This window comes from Tursiops truncatus, chromosome 15, assembly GCF_011762595.2.
Source record: "Tursiops truncatus isolate mTurTru1 chromosome 15, mTurTru1.mat.Y, whole genome shotgun sequence".
Classification (NCBI taxonomy): Eukaryota; Metazoa; Chordata; class Mammalia; order Artiodactyla; family Delphinidae; genus Tursiops; species Tursiops truncatus.
This window is the reverse complement of record NC_047048.1, coordinates 19,366,892-19,383,762: the sequence shown is the minus strand read 5'-3', so window position 1 is coordinate 19,383,762 and position 16,871 is coordinate 19,366,892. Positions and strand designations below refer to the sequence as shown.

The 16,871-nt window shown below is 39.6% G+C and overlaps 1 protein-coding gene across 18 annotated transcripts in view; it reads left to right on the top strand.

Moving 5' to 3' along the window:
• TNRC6A (trinucleotide repeat containing adaptor 6A) overlaps window positions 1–16,871 on the top strand; it is a 211,240-nt gene that overhangs the window by 113,709 nt on the left and 80,660 nt on the right. For 11 of the 18 annotated variants that reach the window (XM_073792197.1, XM_073792195.1, XM_073792196.1 and 8 more), the window contains 2 exons: window positions 704–751; window positions 861–920. The exons of 1 other annotated variant lie outside the window; for it this stretch is intronic. In XM_073792197.1, coding sequence (XP_073648298.1) covers window positions 704–751; window positions 861–920 — 108 coding nt within the window. Of the gene's footprint in view, window positions 1–168; window positions 334–703; window positions 752–860; window positions 931–11,412; window positions 11,523–16,871 lie in introns of those variants that run through there. 6 more of the 18 variants (XM_073792200.1, XM_019921769.3, XM_019921770.3 and 3 more) reach the window with 5 other exon arrangements.

Sequence of the window (16,871 nt, the reverse complement as noted above, 5' to 3'; positions counted from 1 at the left end):
CCCCCACAGGGAGGTCCAGCCGGGGACCGCGCCACGCCGGGGTGGTTGCCAAGGGCCTACCCAGCCTGCGGCTCTAGTTGCTAGGACCTCCATCTTGAGGCCGGTGGCCGCGGCACCCCCGGAAGGGGTTGCCGAGTGGGGCATTCACTTCCGGTTTGGGGCCTGCAGCGGCGGCGGCGGCGGCGGTGGCGGCGGCGGCGGCGGCCTCGGGTCGGTGTAGAAAATGGCGCTGGTGCAGCGGCTCGGGCTTCTCCCCGCGGCGCTACGGAGGGCTTGAGGCTCGCGAGCCTCACTCGCCGCGCCCCACTTGCTCGTGCACTTTACACACATGAGGTGAGTGGGGCAGGGGCCTCCCTCAGGGCGGGAGGAGCCTCGGGCGCTGCCGCAGGGCCCCCGATTGCGGGCTGCAGCGGCGGCGCCGGGCGTCCCCGAGATCTCGGGCCTCGGCGCGAGGGAAACCGGCTGCGCTGCTGCGGAGGCCGGACGGGAGGCCCGGAGGGGCGGCGCTGCACGGCTGGGGCCAGGCCGGGGGCTGCGGCTCGCTCGCGTCGCCTGACCGCAGTCGGGGTTGCAGCCCCGCAGCTTTGTGAGCCCCCCCGGGCTCCCCTCCCCCTCCCCATCCGGCCCCGGCGCGAGCCTCTGCCGCAGCAGCTCCGTTTTCATGCGCATCTCTCTCTCTCTCCCTTTTTCTTTTCTGTTCCAGAGAATTGGAAGCTAAAGCTACCAAAGACGCAGAAAGAAATCTTAGCAGGTAAGATGGGCGAGCTTACCGCCTCTCGACCTATTAATCTTGTATTTCCACTCTGGCTCGCCCTTGCTGGGTTTAGAAGTTACCCGGTGTCATTTTCTTTCGCACGCAGGGAGCAGACACGGAGAAGAGGCCGGAGGGAATACTGCATGGAGGGATTGCGGGGAGATGCGTAATTACGCGTGTGTTCCTTTCTTTGGGGGTGGGGGGAACACAGCGAAAAGCAATTCTTGTAAACTTAGTTAAAGCATTCTCACCCTTTTAGAATTTAATTAGGGGACTTGTGCATTAATTACTATTGTAAATGGTTGCAGGCATTGTGTGACTCATGATTGAGGCGGCCCTTATGGCGGGCTGTCAAACTGTTTTGGCTTCCCCGTTATTACTTTGAAACTCAAATTGTTGCCTTTATAAAAAGATACTATGTGTTCGCATTTTTTTTTCCAACACATTGTAGTCAGGCGGATTCTGTTGCACTGGAAAGAAACAGTGTTGCCCTTGAACTTTACCAAGCATAAACTGCGTTTTGTTTTCTTTTGAAAATACATTTATATCTACGTTCTGTATGTGCTCTTTTTATCAGCTGGTAAAATAATTAAAAATCTGTTCCAGTAAGTGGCTCTCATTCCTCTTGGACCTGAGTGCTTTTGCACTGGTAATTTAAATCTTCACCACAAAGGGGTTTTTTGGTTTTTTTAAACGATGCCTTTATGGAAATGTTGAGCTTTATTGAGCTGTAATTGCTTAAGCATCAGGGCATTGCACCATATTTAACTCTTTTTCACATTCATTTTCTGTCTTACAGTCTTTTCCTTTCTTATTCGCCGTTTTCTTTTGCATCGTATTGGGACACTCAGAAACTTCTAGATTAACCTAATCAGTGAGCAGCTTTCTTTCACTTGAACAGAATAAAATAAAATTTCTCTATCTCAGGTCTTAATGTAGTTTGTGCTTGGTGATTATAAGTTTTATGTTTGTGTTGAGGTTCTTAATTAACATTCACAGTTCAAATCATCTGAATATTTTTCAGCATATGGAATCATTTCAAACTGCTAGTCTTTTGAGTTTTATAGATATTAATTTGTTAAAGTGATCATTAAAGAATCTGTTAAGTCGGTGAAGGATGGACGTCATCGTCTTACCAAATAAGAGATTTTCTGTTATTCAAAATAATTACAGGATCATTTAAAGGAAATCAAACCCGATGTCACTGACTAACTGTTGGATATTTAAATAAGTTTTGTCAAAAGCTATTAAAGAAATGTTAAGATATGAAACCGTTAAATAAAAGAGGTTGAATTTTTAAGGTGTAATGTCAGAAAGGAGCTTGGAGGCATCAGTCTGTTTCTCTTTCTTTTTTTGCTTTGTCAGGTAACTGTATCAGTGTAATTCCTATGGAGGTTTTCTGGGACTATAAATTAAAAATTGTCTCTACCACAGGTATAATTTTTATATGCTATTACAGTTGGATAGAACTTGGAGTCTCTGTATCATCTGTGTATGAGAGTCTGAATCCCAGCTTTGGCACTTACAGTATGACCTTGACTCTTGGCAAATCACTTAGTCTCTCTGTTCCTAATCTATAAAACAAGAGGTTTGGGCCAGCTAGTTGCTAAGGTCTGTTAGGTCCCTAGGGTTTTATAAAAAGGAGTCAAGTGTTGTCCCTGGCCACAGAGAGCATGTGCAGTCTAGGAGGAGGACTGTCATGGGTACATAAATAACTAATACAAGGTAGATGATGTAAGAGTCAAAAGAAGATACCATTCCATTCATATACTTAAGGCTCTTCAGTTGGTCAGAAGGAATGAAAAGGAAAAACAACAGGGCACTGTGTACTAAGGACCTTGTGAGAGGGGAACGTTTCCTAAAGGTTAAAAGTTTCCTGAGGCGGGAGAGAGATGATTAGGTGGGTAAATGCTTCCTTTCAACTCCATCCTTAGCTCTGTGCTTCCTTTTTCACAAATAAGGAGAGTATGTCTTTACCCATTTGTGCTCTCCCCAGGAAGGCATTATCCTATATTCATTCAGTAAACATTTCTTGAGCATCTTATATGTTCCAAATGGAAGACTAGGCACTAGGGAGGGGAAGAATGGAAGTAGCTGAATTTATTGAGTGTTTTTTCTGTCTGCCTGGCACACTTTTCTGAAGGTCTTATATTGACTCATCTGATCCTGGAACACTGTGAGGTAGGTACTTTTACTGTTCCTGTTTTATAGGTGAAGACTTTGATGCACAAAGAGGTTAAGTAGCTTTCAGGAGGCCACACCACTGGTATGCTTTGGACTGTATTGTTGCTTTACAAGAGGCATGGTTCTTCACCTTGAAAAATTTGAAAAAATCTTTGGGGAGGCACAACCCACACATACAAGCAACACTTCTAGATCAGAATTTCTCAACCTGGGCACTGTTGACATTTTGACCAGATTATTGATTAGTGTGAATTCTGCCCTGTGCATTGTGGGATGTTCAGCAGCATCTACCAGAAATACTCAGATGTGACAATCAAAAATGTCTTCAGATACTGCCAGAGGTCCCCTGGAGGGCAAAGTCACCCACACTGTTGTAGATCTTCATGTTTCACGAAGATAACCAAACATTTGGATTTTTAACGTTAAATCTTTAAATGTTAAATATCTTTTAATACCATGGAACTCCAAATTCCCATTGTATAGACCCCCTGTTTGGAAACTCTAGTCTCTGAATGAATGACAAAGTTACATTGCCATTCTCCCTTCCCTCTGCTAAACTGCAAACCCTCAAGACAGCATGCCAGGTAGCCCGTGCCAGTTAAACAAAATTGGCACAATAGATAAGTTTAGTTGCCCACACAAGCTAAACTATCTAATTTACTGTTGGCCATTAAAATTGTCACTTTTTGTCGGTATCCTGGGCATTCAAAAGAGAACTGTAATGTCTAGATGTGTGAGATCGCCATTGGAACTAAATTTTAAAGAATGGAATCAGTTTTGAAAGGCAGAGAAAAAGGCACTGTAGGAACAACAGCAGAAATGAAGGCACAAAATCCAGAAAGTATAGGGAATTTTGAAATAGCAGTAAGTAGTTCAGTTGGATTGGCATATAAGGGTGGGGGCAGGTGTCGAGTTTCTTGAATATCAGGTTGGGAACTTTTTGCATAAATCTTACATTGTGGGAAGCTACTACGTGCTTTTAGGTAGGGTGGTGATAGGATAGAAAAATGATAACTAGTGATCTGGGCAAGAGGTGTGATGAAGACATGAATTAACATGGTAGTAGAAAGAGGGGAGAGTGTGAGATACTGAAGATGTGGACTGTGGGGTTTGGCAGCTACTTAGTCTGTGATCAGTTGTGAGAGGAGTAAATACACGGGGTCTCTGTCTTGGCTGAATGGGAGGTTGACCCAGCCTCTGAACAGAATAGATGTGAGAACAGAAATAGGAGTTTGGAGAGATAAGATGGTAAGTTACAGTTTATAGTTGTAAGAAATCTCTTGTAACTCAACTTATCTAACTTAAAAATATATATATACCAAAGTGATAGAATCATTGAATATTTAGGTCTGGACCATGATCCCAGCCAATATTCTGATCCCTTCATTTTACAGATGAGAAAGCTATGGTCAGGGTTATAGTCTCTAACAAGTGACAGAGCTGGGATTCAAACAGGCCTTTTGACTCTCACTATAGGGTTCTTACAGCTAGGCAGCATTTTATTTTATATTGCACAATAGAAAAGAGAGAACTTTGATTTCTCCTTTCTTTCTGAAAACGTGAGAACAATTCCCTCAATAATTTTGTGACCATTTTACTAATTTACTGTAATATAGGGTGTGTTGTCTAAAGTAGAACTACATGCTTCATGTTATGCTGATTTATTTTTCTCCCTAAACCAACCATTAAATGTCATCAAGTGAAGTCGTTAAAGATGCTGTGTACCATATAATGTAGCATCTAAACTGGAACGTTTTTATCTGAGACACCTTTACTTGGGACATGCTAAATAAGAAAAGACTAGGGACAGCAGGAGTAAACCAGAGCATTAGGTCTTCCTAGATAAGGTGGACCCTGCTCTTGGAATTCACCAAACTTTATCTGGAAAAAAAAAAAAAATCTTCTGATTTTGTTAAGCTTTTCTGTTGCTTTCCTGTGATGTAGTGTAGGCCAGCAATTTCATATTAGTAGATTTCTTTCTGGCTTTATTTGGCATCTATGTGGTATATCAATTGGTAGAATAAATGAATCACAAACTGTAAGCTTAATTTTAAAATGTGTAACAACCTTCTGGAAGTTTTAAATATAAACATCATTAAAAAAATCTGAGTACCATTCTGTAACTCTTGTGAGTTTTGGCATCCGAAGTAAGTGTGCAAGTATAAAATACAGCCCTTTACAGTTCTGTTTTATGACAACCTCAGAAGTATTGCCCATAATTGGAAAGACTAAAATAGATATGGCTGTGTATATTCTTGTCAGACTGACTTATGACGTCTCTCACTCAAAATCGAGAAAATGTCCTCTCATTTAAAAAATTGAAAAAATCATTCTGATCTTCAGCAAAGTAGCAAGAATAGTGCAACGACCACCTGTATCTCCACCTAGGTTTACCAGTTACTAATATTTTGCCAAATTTGTTTTATCATGCCCTCTCACCCCTAAATAAGACAACATGTATCTCCCAAGAACAAGGGCATTCTACATAACAGCAATCAAATGATCACAGTCGGGGAAGTTTAACTTTGTTACAGTACTATTTGGTCCATATTCAAATTTTTCCAGTTGTCCTAATAATGTCTTTTATTTATTTATTTTTGGACATTTTTGGGGGGGGGGTCGGGTAGTTATTTAATTTTTTTAAATTTATTTTATTTTTGGCTGCATTGGGTCTTGGTTGTTGCGCACAGGCTTTCTTTAGTTGCGGCGAGCCGGGGCTACTCTTCGTTGCGGTGCGCGGGCTTCTCATCACGGTGGCTTCTCTTGTTGCGGAGCACGGGCTCTAGGCGCGTGGGCTTCAGTAGTTGTGGCACACGGGCTCAGTAGTTGTGGCGCACGGGCTTAGTTGCTCTGCAGCATGTGGGATCTTCCCGGACCAGGGCTCGAACCCGTGTCCCCTGCGTTGACAGGCGGATTCTTAACCACTGCGCCACCAGGAAAACCCTAATAGTATCTTTTAAAATGTAGTTTGTTCTTTTCTCTCAGTTCTTAATCCAGGGTTGCATTTAGTCATCTGTAATTTCCTTCCATCAGGAGCAGTTCCTTATGCATTTCTTCCCCTTTCATGACATGGACATTTTGGAATAGACCAGACTAGTTGTTTTTGCAGGCTTCAGTTTGGATTTGTCTGGTTTCTGTATGATTAGATTCAGGTTAAACCTTGTTGGCAGGAATACCACATAGGTGATGTGTTTGTTCTTAGTGCATCACATCAGGCCCTCTCCCTGTCCCCTTTGAAGGAAGTTAGCTAAAAGTTTACCCAGTACTTTTACCTTTACACTAGCTCAGTGCTTCTTTCATTTTAGAATATGACAATTAGTTGAAACTGAGGTATAATTTTAAATAGTTGAAGTTACAGTAATTACAAGTCTTTTTTAAATTGGCCAACTATAACGATTGCAGCTTTTTTGAAGGGTTATTCTGAAGGTAGCTCTTCCATTGTTAGACATAAAAGTTGCGTGTTTTTGGCTTTCACCAGTAGTAAACCGAACCCTGGTAAGAAAATGAAACATAGGACTGGGCTTGTGATATGCATTCTTCAAAAGAATACCCCAGTGAAGTTAGAGTGGCATTGTGCCACCAGAACAGGGTTTCTCATCCTGGATTCCACGGAGGGACCACAGGTGGTATGAGGTAGTTTGAAAAACTGAATGTGTGCTTTAAAAAAAAAAGAAAAAGATGATCCTCAGCATTTATCAGATTTCAAAGGCTCATGGCTCTGCAAATATTAAGAAACATTGTGTTATGGGGGGGAGGTTAGAGGAGCTGAATAATGTCAGTGAAAGGGAGATTTTAAGATTTAAAAGAGAGAAAGTAACATTCAACTAAGGCATAGTTTCTCTCAAAAAAAAAACAAACCCAAAAGACCAACATGAAAATACAGTTGTCCCTCAGTATCTGAGGGGGATTGGTTCCAGAACCCGCACCCCAGCCCATAGCAAAATCCAAGGATGCGCGAATCCCTTATATAAAGTGGCGTAGTATTTGCATATAACCTGTACACATTTGCCTGTGTACTTTAAATCATCTTTAGTTTACTTATAATACCTGATACAATGTAAATACTATGTAAATAGGTGTAAATACAATGTAAATGTTATGTGAACAGTTACCCATGTATGGCAAATTCAGGTTATGCTTTTTGGAACTTTCTGGAATTTTTTTTGATCCTTGGTTGATTGAATCTGTGGATTTGGAACCCGGGATAGAGGGCCAGCTGTATAGTTTAAATGTCATATTAAGGTGGTCTTACTTTTAAAATGAATTGCATACTCTGTGTGAGCTGGGTATGAAGCAAAAATCCTAGCATTTCTACTCTTGTAACTAGGGAAAAGCATTTTGAATTTTAGGCAGTAGTATGTTGTGTGACCATGACTCAGCTGACTTCCCGTTTCAGATGGAATGTTCAAAACAGATTGAAACTTGGTTAAGGAATTTTATACTTTGAACCTTACAAGATATTTTCTGCAAACAGCAATTGATTGGATTTTGTATAATAACAAACAAGATTAAACCAAGTCACTTGTTTTGCTATTCTTACTAGTGGTTTTGAGTCAGCCAGCATTTATTGAACAGCTTGCTGCAGTGATATTGAATATTTTTATAATTTTGACATCTGTGTTTTGTTGACTTGGGTCCCTTCTTTCTCTTATTCTTCTGGAGGATCCCCCTAAAACACAAGGAAATAGTGCTGTGTGGTATGAAATGTGCACTAATTTAAAATGTATTTTTAAGCATTACTTTGATAATTGACCATACAAAGGCTGTCAGAGAAATATGTTTTACTTAATATTCTTCTTGTGAATCCCTAGGTGACGTGAGGCATATAAGTGAGAATCTTACCATGTAAAAATAGAAAGGGACATAAAATGTGCATTCTCTACACTGCTGCAGGTTAATCATGCTCAAGCCACAGTTCTGAGCCTGTCACTCACTATTTCTTAGAAACCTCTGCCGCCTCCCTAGTGACTCTGGAATTGAAGCCCAAACTCTTGTCTGTGCTAAGCTTATCTGTTTAGCTTTACCCCTCTACCTTTTGCCCTGTCCTCAGTTCCTCCTTCTCTGAATGTCTCCTTCAAATTCTACCTCAATTTTTTTTTCTAACAGCTTTATTGAGATTAAATTCACATACCATAAAGTTCAGTCTTTTTTTTTTTTTTTTTTTTTTTTTTTGCGGTACGTGGGCCTCTCACTGTTGTGGCCTCTCCCGTTGCGGAGCACGGGCTCCGGACGCGCAGGCTCAGCGGCCATGGCTCACGGGCCCAGCCGCTCCGCAGCATGTGGGATCCTCCCGGACCCGGGCACGAACCCATGTCCCCTGCATCGGCAGGTGGACTCTCAACCACTGCGCCACCAGGGAAGCCCTAAAGTTCACTCTTTTAAAGTACATGATTCAGTTTAGTATATTTACAGAATTGTGCAATCATCACAACTACCTAATTACAGAACATTTTTTTATCCGCCCCCCCCCCCAAAAAAAAACCCCATACCCGTTAGCAATCACTCCCCATTCACTCCATCCCCTGGCAACCACTAATCTATATTCTGTATGGATTTGCCTATTCCGGACATTCCATATAAATAGAATCGTATAATATGTGGCCTTTTGTCTTGCTTGTTTCACTTTGCATGTTTGCATAGTTTATACATGTTGTAGCACGTACTTAATTCTTTTTATGGGCAAAAAGTATTCCATTGTATAGCTGTACCACATTTTGTTTATCCATTCATCAGTTGATGGGCATTAAGGTTGCTTTCCCTTTTGGGCTATTATGAATAGTGATACTGTGAACATTCATGTGCAAGTGTTTGTGTGGACGTACATTTTCAGTTCTCCTGGGTATGTACTTTGGGGTGGCATTGCTGGGCATACGGTAATTCTATGTTTAACTTTTTGAGAAACTGCCAAACTATTTCCAAAGCAGCTGTACCATTTTACACTTCCACCAGCGGTGTATGAGTATTCCATTTTCTCCACATCCTCACCCACACTTGTTATTGTTCTTTTTGATTATAGTCATTTTAGTGGATGTGGAGTGATATCTTATTGTGCTTTTGATTTGCATTTCCCTAATGACTGATAATACTGAGCATCCTGTCACGTGCTTACTGGCCATTTGTGTGTTTGATTTGGAGAAATGTCTATTCACATCCTCTGCCCATTTTACAGTTGGTTATATTTTTATTGTTGAGTTGTAAGAGTTCTTTATATGTTCTAGATACAAGTCCTTTATTAGATACATGATTTACAAATATTTTCTCCTATTCTGTGGGTTGCCTTTTCACTTTCTTGATGTCCTTTGAAGCACAAAAATTTAAAATTTTGGTATGGCCAATTTGCTGTCTTAACCATTTTTGAGTGTACATTTCAGTGAAATTAAGCACATTCACAGTGTTGTGCAACTGTCACTACCAGTGACTCTTTTCATCTTGCAAAACTGAGACTCTGTACCTATTAAACAATAACTCCCCATTCTCTCCTCCCCTCTGCCCTTGGGAAGCACCATTCTACTTTCTGTCTCTATGAATTTGACTGTTATAGGAACCTCTTGAGTGGTTCCTAGAACCACTCGTAATATTTGTCCTTTTGTGACTGGCTTATTTCACTTAGCATAATATTCTCAAGGTTCATACATGTTTTAGAACATTAGCCAATTGATTTTTGTATGTTGATCCTGTATCCTGCAGCTGTGCTGAACCCGTTTTGTGTGTGTGTGTGTGTGTGTGTGTGTGTGTGTGTGTGTGTATTCCTTAGGACTTCTATACATAGGACCATATTAATTGTGAATAAAGATAAGTTTTATAATTTCCTTTCCAATCTTGGTGCCTTTTGTTTCTTTTTCTTGCCTAATTTTCCTGATCAGAACCTATAGTAAAATGTTGAATAGGAATGGCAAGAGTGAACATCCTTGTCTTGTTTCTAATCTTAGAGGAAGAGCATTCAGTCTTAACCATTAATTATAATGTGAACTGTGGGCTTTCTGTAGATGGCCTTTATCAAATTAAGGAAGTTTCCTTCTATTCCTAGTTTGAATGTTTTTATCTTGTCATGAAAGGGTGTTGGATTTTGTCAAATGCTTTTTCTGTGTCTGTTGAGGTCACGTTGGTTTATGCTTTGTTCTGTTAATGTTGTATTACATTGATTTTCATATGTTAAACCAACTTTGCATTCCTGGGATAAATCCCTCTTGGGCAAGGCATATAGTCCTTACTATATGTTGCTAGATTCGATTTATTAGTCTTCTGTTAAGGATTTTTGAGTCTGTGGTCACAAGGGTTATTGATCTGTAGTTTTCCTTTCTTGTGATATCTTTGTCTTTTGGTACCAGGTATGGTCTGGTTTGGAATCTAGAATCCGGGGTCTTGAGCTGTTTGGTTTGGCATCTACCTCATTCTGCATTGTGCATTAATAATTGTTTTTATATATCCAGTTCCACTTTTTCTTTTTATTTTTTTCCCAGTTTATTAAGGTATGATTAACAAAATTAATTCCATTTTCTTTTCCCCCCAGCAGTTAGTGCATTGCCCGTGTATATGTGTGTGTTTTATTGAGATATAATTGACATCTAACTTTGTACAAGTTTAAGGTGTACAGCTTGCTGATTTGAGATATTTATATGCATGTTTACCCTTGAACAACATGGATTTGAACTGTGTGGATTTTTATATGTAGATTTTTTTTTTTCCCCCACTAAATACATATTACAGTACTACATGATCTGTGGTTGGTTGAATCAGTAGATGTGGAACTGTGGGTTTGGAGGGCCAACTGTAAAGTTATATGCAGATTTTTGACTGCATGTGGTCAGTGCCTCTAACCCCTGCCTTGTTCAAGGGTCTACAGTATTAGAATATGATTACCACTGAAGCATTAGCTAACACCGCTATCATGTCACATAATTATCATTTCTTTTTCGTGGTGAGAACATTTAAAATCCAGTCTCTGAGCAACTTTGAAGCATATAACATAGTATTGTTGACTGTAATCACTATTCTGTACATTAGATTTCCAGAACTTATTCTCCTTAGTTTCAGGAGTTGCAGGTTTGTACTATTTAACAACATCTCCTCAATTCTCCTATCCCCCAGCCCCTGCAAGTTCAGGTTTTTTAGAGTCCACATATAAGTGATAATCGTATAGTATTTGTCTTTCTCTGTCTGACTTATTTTACTCCGCATAATGCCCTTAAGGTTCGTCCGTGTTGTTGCAAATGGCAGAATTTTCTTCTTTCTCGAGGCTGAATATTATTCCTTTGTATGTGTATACAACACCTTCTTCATTCATTGATGGACACTTAGGTTGTTTCTATATCTTGTGAATAACGCTGCAATAAACATGGGAGTGCAGATATCTTTTTGATATCCTGTTTTCATTTCTCTTGGATATATACCCAGAAGTGGGATTGCTGGGCCATTAGTAGTTGTATTTTTAGTTTTTTAAGGAACCTCCATACTGTTTTCCATAGTGGCTGCACCAATTTACATTTCCACCAGCAGTGCACAAAGGTTCCCCTTTCTCCATGTCCTCACCGACACTTGCTACACTTGTTACCTCTTGTCTTCTTGATGACAGCCATTCTAAGAGGTGAGTCAATTCCATTTTCTACTGTATGCTCTCCTTTCTTTGGTCGCAATCTTCTTTGTGTCCTAACATTAGTTTAGTGCCATATTTTGTACCTAGTTTCTTGTAGCTAATGTTTAGTGTACACTTATGTGCATCTCTTAAGCACTTCCTCTGCATTACCTAATTTAATCTTCACAACAACCCTCTGAGGGAGGTACAGTTTAAGACCTCTTATAAACAAGGAGACGGAGGCTTTAGAGAAATTAAACAAGTTGCTTACACAAGTCGGTAGTGGAGTTGAGATTTAAGCCCACGTCTCTTTGGGATCAGAGCCAGAGCTCTTAACCTCATGCTGTGCTGCCCAGGAAATGCTTGTTTGAATAGATTGGATTTAAACTGGTCCTTAAAGAAGTAGAATGTGGGTAGAAGAGAGTGAAAAGAGTGCATGTTTGGTGGTGGATGGGGTTAGAGTGTTAGTAACAGCAGGGAAGAAGGAATTGGTATTAAATTGGAGTACTAATATAAGTAGAACTGCTTTTTGTCCCCAGAACAGTAATTAGTTCTATTTGGAAGAGTGAGATTAACATCTGAAATAATTAGAAAATGAGCATTGTTTAATTAGAGGTCAAGGGTGAGTTTTATATGAGTTGGAAAGAATTATGAAGGAACTAGTAATTGTTAAGCCTCAAAAGAGGAGTAGATTTAGGAGCGTAGCTTAGCAAACCGGATTTGGGGCCAGCCTTTACCATTGTCTTACACTGTACAGGTCATTTAGAGCTTCCAGTCATTGGTTTCTTTTAGTGTCAAATGGCAATAACATAAATTCTGTGTTTTGGCATTGTGGTTCAAAATGGATGATCTCTTCAGAGCACCTTGTAAACTGTACAGTGCTCCTGTTGCTGCGGTGGGGGGTTTCAGTTCTTTTAAAATTCTAATATCACTATCCCCGACCTGCGCTTTTTATTTGAAAATAATTTCAGTCTGAGAGAAATTTTACTAGACAAAAAATTCCTGAATAGCCTCCATCTGTGTTCCTCAAATGGTGATATTTAACCACCTTTGCTTTCTCATTCTCTTTTTACATGCATAATGGTGTTTTTCCTGAACCATTTGAGAGTAACTTAGAGACGTGATGTCCCTTTACCCCTAAAAACTTAAATATTTATTTCCTAACATACTCAGCCATAAAAAAAGAATGAAATAATGCCATTTGCAGCAACATGGGTGGACCTGTGTTGCTGCAAACAGATTATCATACTAAGTGAAGTTAAGTCAGAGAAAGACAAACATTATATGATATCGCTTATATATGTAATCTAAAAAAATAATACACATCAAGTCATTTACAAAACAAACAGACTCAGACATAGAAAACAAACCTATGGTTACTGAAGGGGAGGGGAGGGAGGGATAAATTAGGGATTTGGGATTAGCAGATACACACTACTATACATAAAATAACAAGGACCTGCTGTATAGCACAGGGAACTGTATTCACTATCTTATAGTAACCTATAATGGAAAAGAATCTGAAAAAGAAGGTGTGTTTGTGTATAAACTGAATCACTGCTGGACACCTGAAACATTGTAAATCAGCTATATTTCAATTTAAAAATAAATATTTCCTAAATTCAAAGACATTTTCTTAGTAACTACAGTGCCATTATCAAAATTGGAAAAGTATTATTCAGTACAATCTTAATAGCAAATCTGCAGATCTTACTCAAATTTTGCCAATTGTCTCAGTAATAACTTTGAGAGCAAATTAAAAAAAAAACAACAACTTCCTTCTGGTCAGAGATTCAATCTAGGATACAGGCTGCATTTAGTTTTCAAGTTTGTTTAGTCACCAGTATTCTGGAACAGTTTCTCAGTCTGTCTTTGTTTTTGAAGGCCTTGATATTTTTTAAAGAGTACAGGTTAGTTATTTGGTAGAATGTCCCTCAATCTATATTTGTCTGATGTTTCCTCTTGATTAGATTTACATTATGTGTTTTTGGCAGGAACAGCACAGGACTGATGTTGTTTTGCTTATTGCCTCATATAAGGAGGTGCATCATGTCCATTTATCTCATTATTGGCGATGGTAACTTAAACTACTTGGGTAAGTTGAATACCAACTACCTGGTATATGTCAGGTTTCACCACTGTAAAGTTAGTACTTTCTCTTTGTAATTAATAATTATATTGTTGGGAGTACTTTGAAACTATGTAAATATATTATTTCTCATCAAGATTCTTGCCTGAGTCAATAGATTGCTAAATGGTGATTTTCTAAGTCCATTATTTTTGCTACATTAGTTGACATTCTACTGTATGATCTGTCCCTTTACCCTGTTAATTCATCCATTTATTCATTTATTCATATTAGTAGGGACTCATGGATTCTTCATTTATTCAGTGGGTTGTAATCCTTTACTAGCACTATTTTATTGCTTAGTTTATGAGGCCAGTAGAAGCCCCCTTCAAGCTCAACCTCCTACTTTTGGAAGAGATCCAGACTGTGTATCATCTGTATCTTCACTGATACCTCATCATATCCTATTTTCTTACTTTCTCTTCATTCTTAAGAGGAAGATATGCTGACTTCACTACCGCCTATGCTTCACTACCTGCCTGTGCTTCACTACCTGCCTATGCTTTATGGTTCAAAATCGAATGCTATCTAGAAATACACAGTGTTGCCGCCATCCTGTCTTTTGTCCTCTTTTCTCCACATATTTCTATCACAAATAGGTATTTTTATTAGTTTCTGTATGTGTGTGCTTCTAGAATTCCTTTACGCAAATACAAGCACATGGGGGATATATATTCCTATCTCTTCCCCACTTTTAACACAGAAGATAGTATACTGAACCTTAGTTTTTTCCCCAGTTAACTATATACCTTTCAGATCCTTTCATATCAGAATATGGAGGCCTTCCTTATCTGTTTTACAGCAGTATAGTTATTCCATTTTATGGATGTATCAGTTTTATTTAACTACTTTAGCATTTGCAGGTATAAACTACCTGTGACTGTAAACAAGCTTCTCTTGTGTTACCCCATTTATTATCACCCTCTCTGATACCTTTATTCCTTAACCCCTTTTCTACTTCCAAATAAGTACTAGTCTTCCTTATTTAAAAAAAAAAAACTTCAGTTTTATCCTGGTTTTTTTTTTTTCATATCATGGCTAAATTTTTGAAAATCTGATCATGCTTAACCTCTTTTGCAGCAGTTTGGTTTCTGTCTTTACTATCTGGTGAAATTATAGCTTTGAAGGTTACCAGTGACTTCCTGTTGTGGTGCTAGACTGGCTTTGGTGATTAATTTAGGCATAGGAGGACAAGAAGGAGGAAAAAAGAAGAGGCTGACAAGCAGATAGGGAAAGGAGAAGCAGGAAGGCTGGGAGAAAACAATAAATTGTAAGAGAAAAAGTAGGTGAACAACATTTTTTGGCAGAAGATGTGAAATTATTTTCAAAACTAGCTTGTAACATACAGTTGGTTTCTGTGTGAAGGTGAGCTGGCTTATGGTAGGTTGAGACTGATAGGCTAGTTGGGCCTTATGGAAAGTAGCCCCCTATTTTCTATAATCATTTCTAACAGCAGAGCCTCCATTTAAAAATTTTTACTTTCTACAATCTGGAGTTGTCATTATCTTGTCTCTCTTTTGTCATTCTTATATATATATATATATATATATATATATATACACACACATAAGAATATATATATAAGAATATATATATTCTTATTTATATATATATATATATATTTTTTTGTGTGTGTGTGGTACGTGGGCCTCTCACTGCTGTGGCCTCTCCCGTTGCGGAGCACAGGCTCCGGACGCGCAGGCCCAGCGGCCATGGCCCACGGGCCCAGCTGCTCCGCGGCACGTGGGATCCTCCCGGACCAGGGCACGAACCCGCGCCCCCGCATTGGCAGGCGGACTCTCAACCACTGTGTCACAAGGGAAGCCCCATTCTTATTAATACTGTCAATTATTCCAATTTCTTGTGATTATCTTGGATTTATTCTTTGCTATTCATTTCCACTTGCCACCATCATGGTTCAGGACATAACACTTTTACTTGGATTACTGCAACAGTCTTCTCACCCTATTGAGCAAATTTATTTCCTACTTTTACCCAGTGCTTTTCCTCCCTTTTCTATCCCAGTCAACACTGGACCCTGAAATTGCCATGCTAACAGTTCTCCATGCTTTGCTGGTGTCCATGCCCTTTTGTGCTCCCTTGCTTGAAAAAGCCCACCTCTCTTTAGAAATCCTGCCTCTTCTTTAAGACCCAGATCAACTTCTTACTGCTCCATGAAGCTTTGCTTAGCTGTAACAGCTCATATGCATGTCTTATTTTCCTGAACTTGCTTATGGCCTCTACCAAATGATTTCTTGTTTCCATATTGCGGGTGTGTTCAGTTGTTGTTCCTACAAAATTGTAGTTTAAAACCATGTATTCTACTTGGGTTCTCCCAGTACACAGCAGACTGCTTGACTTTAGGAATCCCCAGGCACATTCTTATTGATTTATTGATTAAACATTTTGTAGGTTATTATTAAATGATTTTGGATACAGAGAGTCAGATCATCCAGGTACCTTGAGGGTCCGCTTCCTTGCTATCCTGTGGATGTGTACTTTTTTTAATGGGATTTTGTTTTTGTTTTTTTAACAAATGATATAATGATCTGGACCGTGACATTTTTTCAGCTCAGCAGTGTGTCTTAGAGATCTTTTCTGTAAGGCCACATTTGTTGAGGGGGTTCCCCAAGACCACCCTCGGGTTTGATGATTCACTAGGAAGGCTCACAGGATTCAGCATATAGTCATACTCATGGCTGTGAATCATTACAGTGAAAGTATACAAAGCAAAATCCGTAAAGGGAAAAGGCACATTGGACACAATCCAGAGGAAACTAGGTAGGCATAAGCTCCCAAGATTTCTGTCCCTGTGATGTCACACAGGATGTGCTTCATTTCTCTAGCATCAAATTATGATAACATATGTAAACCTGTCTACCAGGAAAGCTGGTTAGAAATTCAGTGCCTAGGGGTTTTTTTAGGGGCTGGTTATGTAGGTACCCTCTGCCTAACGTGTACCAAAATTCCCAACTGCCATAAGAAAAGTAGGCTTTCAGCAAAACTATACTGTTTGTACTAAGCTTACCCATATCAGTTAGGGATTGGTGGGAACCTCCCTGAAATCCAAGTTCCTTGACACCAGCCAGTGGCCAACCTTGCAGTCCTTTCTTAGGATCACAGTCTCAAATCTGCTGTGTTAATAACTCCTTTCTGCACACCATGGAAATCTATAACTCCCCTCCTTTTTTTTTTTAAACTAATGCATAGTATTTCATGGTATGAGTACATTA